The sequence below is a fragment of the Leuresthes tenuis genome, unplaced genomic scaffold (assembly GCF_036924035.1).
Source record: "Leuresthes tenuis unplaced genomic scaffold, fLeuTen1.0.hap1 SCAF_11, whole genome shotgun sequence".
Classification (NCBI taxonomy): Eukaryota; Metazoa; Chordata; class Actinopteri; order Atheriniformes; family Atherinopsidae; genus Leuresthes; species Leuresthes tenuis.
This window is the reverse complement of record NW_027325365.1, coordinates 17,013,788-17,022,515: the sequence shown is the minus strand read 5'-3', so window position 1 is coordinate 17,022,515 and position 8,728 is coordinate 17,013,788. Positions and strand designations below refer to the sequence as shown.

The following is an 8,728-nucleotide window of genomic DNA, read 5'->3' as shown; positions in this document are numbered from 1 at the left end:
AGTCTCTATTGGCAACAGCAATCTGGACCGCGTCTAACCCTTCTATAAAACAACAAACACAATGGAAAGGAAGAGAAAGAGTGAGCAGTTGAGGCAGAAAAAAAAAAAGAAAAAAAAAGTTTTTGGCAAAGCTCGTGGGGGCCTGCTTTGGAAACAAACATGGAAGTCTCCGTTTCTCAGGAAAATAACTCCACTTATGTAATCACACAGAGAAAATTAGGTATAAAATTGCTTAAACACATGAAAACTTAAGCTTGACTGAATTTGTCTTTGTTACTTTTCTTGTATGATATCTAATGCATTTCTTTCTTCTTCTATGCCACATGAAATTCCTCCTACTGCCCCCCCCCCCCCCCCCCCCCCCCCCCGTCTCTTCTCTTAGCTCTTTCATCCTCTTTCTTTCAAAGACACGCATCGTGCACACATCACGTCCAAAATATTGGCTCTCTTCCTAATTTCATTCTTTCCCAGGATACGAGGGGATGAACCCCACAGCTGACGAAGGCCTTTTCTCTCTAACAAGTAGCTCGGGGTAGACACGGGGGAGAGGGATCAGGAGCTAAATTGGTCGGTAACATGTTCTCCTTTAATTGTGAGGGTAAATCTAAAAGCTCTGCTAGAAGTAATTAGAGAGTCAGTGCAGCCCCAGTTATTAGATAGGAGGGGAGCAACTCTACACAGGACCGTCACACCTCAATGTCTAATTCTTTCTGTGTGGTTAACACTTCCTGTTAATAAGTTTGCTCTAAATCCACCAGTTTAACTCCAAAATGTTGTGAAAATGTAGGCGCAATAATATTACAATAAACATGACAGACACATATGGGAAAACTCCACACACGATCATCTGTGATCTGTCTAAACATCCTGCGAACCACAGCGCAAAACAGGATACAGAAACTTTCATGCATTTTATTATCATGTATAATTTTAGCATGTTGTTACCATGGAGTGCGACAGAGATACCACAAAGGGGTTGTCTATTGCGCTATATTTGGGGGCTGTTCTTAGAGCAGCCCTTAACAAACTGGACCTCAAACTATTCTGCCATAACAATGCTGAGCCTTTCTGAGCATGCAAGGAGTGGTTTCTCTCACTGCTGATTTCATTTGACGCCATAATCAGAGTGTCACCAGTGTAACCACATTGCATGCTGTCGCAACTTTGTTTTTCCAATTGGTTTCAGATAAACCTTAAACTTATCTTGCTGTTGGAGAGAGGCAGAAAAGAGGGGGAGGGAGGAAGGAGCACGAAAGCATCGGCGTTGAGGCCTGGACCTGAACCAACTCACATCTGACAGATGAAGATAGATGAAGATGGATAAAGATGCTTTATCAGGAACCACTTCCATTTGGAGCTGTATTGATTATGGCTGTGAGAGTCAGCGGCTCCTCAGGGGTTGATCCAGATGTTCTCATTCAGGACTCGGGATCTCTGGCAGGCAAAAACAACAGCGACAGTCATTAACAGCTCCTCTCAAAAGCAATGCAACACAGCTCAAATAGCTTCACAGGGCAGGAATAGTTCCATTTATGACTGAAAAATGCAGTCCAATCATCACTAACTACTAATAAATCTTAATTCCATCCATCCATCCATTTTTTATACCCGCTTAATCTGTCGGTCAGGTTGCTGGAGCCTATCCCAGTGGTCATCCCAGACCATCACAGGGCCAGACAAAGACAAACAACCACACACACACTCACACTCACTCCTAAGGACAATTTGGTAGAGAAACCAATTAACCTAACGTGCATGTTTTTGGACGGTGGGAGGAAACCTCCTTAAGTTTTCAAGCAAAAATGACAAACATTCTCTTTCTCCAGCTTCTCCAGTGTAAAGACTTTACAGCTTATGATGGCATATGGACTAACTTTCAGGTTGTGTGGCGATTTTACCAATAAAAACTGAAAACATTTTTCTTATACTTATACTGTGCAAAGGGTTTTGTGTCACTGGATTTTATAAAACACTGACCACACAGTATAACCAGCGGTTGAAAGAGTATTCAGATCCTTTACTATTCTATCCTTTACTTTAGAAAATGTACCATATGTAAGTAAAAATACTGCATTACAAGTGAAGTCCATAATGAAAAAAGTCTACCTTAGGAAAGATACAATATTATTTGCAGCTAAATGTAATAAAAGTAGTACTGGTTTGGTTTCTCTGACTGATTTATATCTATTTTTCTATTTTTTGTACATTTATCAAATAATCAGTATGTAAGCAGCATGTTACTTGTGTGATTGTTTCGAGCCCACTGCAGTCCTGACACACCAGCATTTCTACACCTGTGTTTCAGTTCCTCACCAGTCAGTCTAAGCCTATTACAGTTAAACTTTACAGCTATTTGTGTCAAGTTGTCGTTGACCCTTTTTGTTTCTATTCTTTTTTTTTCTTTTTGGGAATTTCTTTAGGGGATTTATTTTCAACCTTTTTTGCACAGGTTTTGTGTGTTTGTGTTTCACCAGATTCCTATTCAACAAGTTATCCTGTCCGTGTCACACGTCATTTAAATAATGTAAAACCCTCGCTATGTTGTTGTTTTCAGGCTCTCTGTGGACTGTAATTGGTCTTAGAGGAAGTCTGTGGAGGGAGAAGAGGTTGATCACTTGTGAGAACACATGTGAGCTTAGACAACTTCTGAAAAGACATTAAAGGCCTGTTATTAGCCCGCCTTCATTGAGCTTTAATATGAGTCATTATGTTCATGCTGCACTGGTTAACCTGGACCTCTATAAATAGATCTTACCCATAAAGTAACCACTCATTTATGTGAATAGTGAAGATTTTTGTTGCCCAGCTCAATTTTTCCTTTTTTGGCACATATCAGCAGAGAGATGATGTCTGAATCTTTGAAGCTTGCGACTTTAGTACAAGTTTCAGGATAAAGCTCAGAAACTCCACATGCCTGTTTGTACAATATTGCGTTTCTTCACTCATTTTCTAAGTGCTTAAACCACACAATCATCAATTCTCAGCCAAGTCGTTTTATTGTTGCTGGGGTTTTTTTTAACTTAGTGTCCATCAACAATATCTTTCCAGCTTTTAATGGTATGTATGTGATGTTTATGTTGCACTTTTCTCAACGTGCAGGTCAGCAACGCTTTCATTTCCATTAATAAGAGCTGGCTTCTTGCTAACAGCTTGTGCAGTAATGACTGTTTTGACAATAATACGAGCATGAATCTTTAATGAATGTTTGTTAGACTCAGATGCACACAAACTCACAGACAAACTGAATGGATTTCAATATGTTCAGAGTCATTAGCGTGATGTTAACTGAGTATTGTCCTGTAAAGATGTGTTTAAACTTCATCTAAATCTTGTTAGGACAGTAAATGCAGTGCTGTTGAAGGACTCTGGACCTTGAACTGTAACTGCCTGTTTTCAGCTTTCTGCTGCCCTCGTGTGGATGCTTTAAAGCAGGGGCAATAAATCTTCTCACTTTCACTTTGCCTTTACTTCTTAAGATTAGATTTACCAATCAAGCTCATTGCAGTCTACAAGTGTACCACTGTAAAAGCCCAAGAAATTACAAAGCAAAACAACAAAATTCCTATTCCTATAATCCTGACAAAATATTGTGTAATAGTGTTACATTATCCTATGCTCAGTCTGTTTGTTCTGACAGAGCACGGAGAAAACGGGCTATGTTGCCACATCTAGACAAATAAATTAAACAGCTATTCTTGGGCCAAAGCTTGGTTTCTACTGAAGACAATTAGCTTGTGTTTGTTGTGGCAGCTTATGATTTACTATGATACATATATAAGACATTTTGCTTTTGTTTTGGATTTTTCTGAGCTTGTTTTATGTGTCACCCTGAAATGTAAAAAAGTAGTTTTGTGAAATAAAAAAAGGGTTCAGACAAACAAGCAGTCACTGTAAAAGTAGGCCTTGATGTAGGAAGAAAATATACAGGAAAGCTACTTGAAATAAACATTTTCCACCACAGCACACTCGTTTTTTTTTGTTTTTTTAATTTTTTAATTTACAGTTTAAGAGCTTTAATCACGAGTCGTGCATACACTGATTCACATTTCTCCACCTGACAAGACGGCTTTCTTAAAAAAAAAGATCCATAAGGGCGGACTGGGTAAATTGGGGTCATTGCCCTGACGTCGCCAAGACGAGTCAGGAAAAAAAAAATGACGTCATGCTGATACTTTTGAACTCCTTGGCAGTAAATCCATAAAGGTGTGTAGGCTTACTGCACAGGTAGCCAGGCTGTAGTAAGTCTTAACCTTAGACTGAGGTGAAAACAGAGCGCCATCAGATCTCTTACCGGGGCCTAACATGCATCAAGAGCTTTGATTGAACGAGGTCTACCTGAGAGTCACCCTACCTGTCGAACGAGGACACCGGAATGTACCCAAACGCTCAGTCGATGAGGCAACCGGCTCAGGCGCTGTCACTGAACAGCCAGTACATTCCGCCTGCGTATGACTTCACCGGTTACCACCATCATGTCTCGGGAGCCGTTGACCCGTCGACCAGCACCTGGAACCCCGTTTACACCCCCCGGGAGGAGTATCCGTTCCACTTCCCGGGGTCAAGCCCCAGCACCGGACAGGTGAGCTTCACCTCCTCAGAGCTGATCAGTGCGCCCTCAGCCGCTGCAGGGGGGTCGCTCCCCACCTACAACTTCCTCTCTGGACAGGACTCTTTCAGCTCCAGGAGGAGACCACCAGAGTCCACCAGACAAACAGTTTCAGGTAGGACTTTGATTAATTATAATTCACAGGAATACAGACACATTATAGGCGGTAATGTTTGATGCAGCTGTTCTAAATTCACCTTAAGATATATTTCCACATTAAACACCTTCTCCTTCTTTGATATAGAGTTATTATCTGATGTATTTTAAACATGCATCTACTGCCATATATCAGACACCTTAAATGTCAACAAGTTAGACTGACAGGAAAAGCGTGATCTTGATAACGCAAACTTTTAATCAGTAGGCTGACTTTTCAGTGCAGAATCCAAACTGTAGCAAATTGTTAGAATTAAAAACAGCAGATGGCCCAGTAGTAAAAGGCATTTTCCTAAACAGCAACAATGTCAACCCGTAGAGCCAGGCTAACCACACTTGTGCATTCATCAAGCTGTTAAACTCGCCCTTCCGGCAGCATGGATTGAGGTGTCAGTGCAAAACTAATAGTAGAGGCCATGACGTCTGCACTACTATTAGTACCGCTCCCCACCCTCTCTGTCCACTGGGTGGGTGCAAAGCGGTGACACACTCAATAGATAACACTGTCCATGCAGGAAATCAAGAGAAGTCAAACCAAATCTGCTTTAAAGGCAAACCCTCGAGCCTACATGTGTCCGTGTGTGCATGGGTCTGCCTCGATCAATGCTCTTACCTGGTCAAATTTTCTAATCAATAACTCTCACAGTGAGTATGTGTTTGTGCACACTTGTGTCAATGAATAGCTGCCTGTGTAAACACCTATGTAAACACTGCTCACCGTGATAAGGAGAAACACTGGCTCAAGACAGAGGGGAGTCTTCACATTCGTTATATTTAGCGTGATTAATAGAGTTGATGAGGATTTAAGTGGCGCCTGAACTTGAACATGGCTCCAGACATGTTTGACCACACTGCATGTGACTCACTGACACGTTAATTCCTGTTTGCAGTACAGGAAGGGAGGAAGACCTTATGAATACACTTTGAGGACTAACCCACCTAAAGTATTTACTTAATCATTTAAAATTGTGGGGTTTATTTTACTAATTGAGGATCGTTTTGTGTGGTTCAGGAGGGAAGACCCGCACTAAGGACAAATACAGGGTGGTGTACACTGACCACCAACGGCTGGAGCTGGAGAAAGAGTTTCAGTACAACCGCTACATCACCATGAGGAGGAAGTCCGAGCTATCATTGGCACTCGGCCTCTCAGAGAGACAGGTGAGAGGAGCGGTGTGCACGAAGGAAGGAGGAAGGTACCCGTTTGACACAAAAAAAATAGGTCAAACTAGGAACAATGTGACCAAAAAAGGCACGAGTGAATGTAAAAGAAAATAGGCTTCATCTGCTGAGAGAGATAGTGTCGCGCAGACCGTAAAAGACTGTGGCTGCAAAACTCTAATGTGTGATCTTCTCGGAAAAAAAGCATGTTTTATAATTAGTTTGTAAGACATCAAATACATTACTTCCTCTTTCAAAACATTTCCTGTTCCACTCTGGACCCAGACAGCTTTGCTCCTGAGATACTTTCTTAATTGTCATTCAAATGTCATTTTATATTCAATATTTATAGTCACATTAGAAAAACAAAGCTTGCCACTTAAATACAGCTGTTGGCACACACAGCGTTCCAAAACAGCTGTTAGAATTAAAAACAGTATGAAAATCAATTCAGGGCCATTTTTATTATGCCCAATTCACAACATGTCATCTCAAGGCACTTTGAAAAAGAGGAAAAACCCAATTAAATCCAGGTTTAATCCAATTGATTGTAAATCCAGATTCAGTTCATTACACAGCAGCTCAATCCAAATCTACCAAATTAATTACAAGTTATATTCACATAATGCCACAAACAAATACAAGAACACCAGGTTATACTGGCTGTGGGAAAGATGTACCTGTAAACACACACAGAGTAAAAAGTAAAGAGAGCAGGGTGAGGAGAGTTGCATCATGGGAAGTCCCCCAGCAGTCCAGGCCTACAGCAGCAACTCAACTCAGCCCTTTCTATAAGTGCGTAGTTAGGGGGTTGCAGCAATGATTTAGAAATCATTTTATGTAATAAGGGGCCCCTTATTAAACGTGTTAACGCTGCATTCACAAATACAATACAAAATTAAAACTCACCGTACACACCGTACAGCCTGAGGCCAAGAGGATAACTGATCCGTGCTCGCAGCCGTATAAATATGTTAACAGCACACAATTTAAAAGCCAGCACCTACAACAGTACGGTGGTGCTTAGCGCACATGGGTAACTTGCAACATTAACACCAAATGATATGATGACTAGTTTTTGGGCAACATCCAGTCGTATTTGTTAGGGAAGGACTCGTTTATTTCATCGAGACAATGCCATATTACATATTACAACAGCAAGGCTCAACAGTAAAAGAGTTCAGGAGCTAAACTCTCCAGACCGATCTCACACTGAACACATTGCGTGCATTATGAGATGAAAAGTAAAACCAAAATGTTTCATAATATGATGTGTTGTCTGTCCCATTTCAAGTACACAATGGGTTTAAATGATTTGTAGAGCAATGCATTCTGTTTTTAATGTACTTTTTCTTTTTTTGCACTGTGATATTTCTTTTGTATTATTCTCATTGTCTTGGTTAAATGGAATATTTTGACAGCCCACATTATCAGATCTTTATAAAGAGCTCAACAAACCACACAGGCACGTGGTCAATGACACAAGAAGCGCGAACGTTAAAATGCTCACTCTTGCTTTCGTGCACAACTGTGTGCAATACTTTAAGCACTGGAGTTTACTCAACATCATCAGAAAAAAAACAGGGTGGGGCAAGTAAAAGTTGCCATAAATTATAACAGTTTGCTTGGAATGATCTTCACTGTTAACATAATAAATGCGTTACAGATAGTCACCGGTCAGCACAGGGGGTTTTCAGTAATGTTTTATCCGCATCCGGCAAGAGTCCTGAACTGATGCGTTAAAGTTATCTCATGTTTGTGTGCTACAGGTGAAGATCTGGTTTCAGAACAGACGTGCCAAAGAGAGGAAGATCAACAGGAAAAAGCTGCAACACTCACAGCAGGCCTCCACAACAACTCCCACCCCACCTGAGCTGGGTGGACACACCGAGGCCCACCTTACCTCCAGCCCTACGACAAGCTCCAACATGGTGTCAAATGTAAAATCAGAGGAATACTAGCTGGATTTCATATGCAAGACTGAGACAACATTCAACGTGTAAATAGTGCTTCGTTTTAATAGGTTGTCCACACTGAAAAATCATCCACGTCAACATGGTGTTATAATGCTGCACATTCTGCTTTATACAATGTCAAGCTCTGCATGTTGCAGAGGTATCATCTAGTGAGCATTTACCAATTTCATGTGGTATTGTGGATTTTATTGTGTATCTACTTCCACTTTTTGCAGCATATTTCTGCCATTATTTCACAACTGTTAGCCAACAGCCATCACCCAACATTGCACTTACACTAGTAAGAAGAAAGGAGTTGTGTTTCTTTTTTGTCTCTGTTTGCTTCAGCTGCAAGCCAAAATGTATATTAACTATAAACAGGCTTCAGGGTTGTGCAGAAAATCACCCCTGATGTTTTGCTTTGTTTTATATTGGGGGATTAAAAATTGCTTTTCAGTTTACAGGAACTAAGGAAAGAGACTATTAGCTGAGCAAACTAAGTGAAATACAGAGGATCAAAAGCTATTATTTAGATGCTCTTTCTGTAAAAGTATTGATTCAGGATATTCCATGGCAATGGAGGATTCAAAAAGCCTAAACCAACAGTTTTGACATGAGATGAGGAAGTAGGATGTGTGGCATAAGGAGTGATGTGAATGTTCATAAATGTTTTTTTTTTTAAAGCAAGTACAGTTTGATTTGAGAGCACATTTGTCATGTGACATTTATTGTTAACATTTATCTTAGCACGACATGAAATCATTGGTGAAAATGTTCCACTTCAAACATGCTTTTATTCAGCCCACTGTGAGCAGTGCGTTTAGATACGACCCTGGGATAAGACAATCAG

General features: G+C 40.6%; 1 protein-coding gene across 1 annotated transcript; it reads left to right on the top strand.

Moving 5' to 3' along the window:
- The first annotated feature begins 4,372 nt into the window (after window positions 1–4,372).
- Window positions 4,373–8,057, top strand: cdx1a (caudal type homeobox 1a). Its single transcript, XM_072396436.1, has 3 exons — window positions 4,373–4,721; window positions 5,775–5,923; window positions 7,693–8,057. Exons 1-3 carry the CDS (start codon window positions 4,373–4,375, stop codon window positions 7,882–7,884), a joined length of 690 nt encoding a protein of 229 aa, XP_072252537.1. The 3' UTR covers window positions 7,885–8,057.
- Window positions 8,058–8,728: the final 671 nt, after the last annotated feature.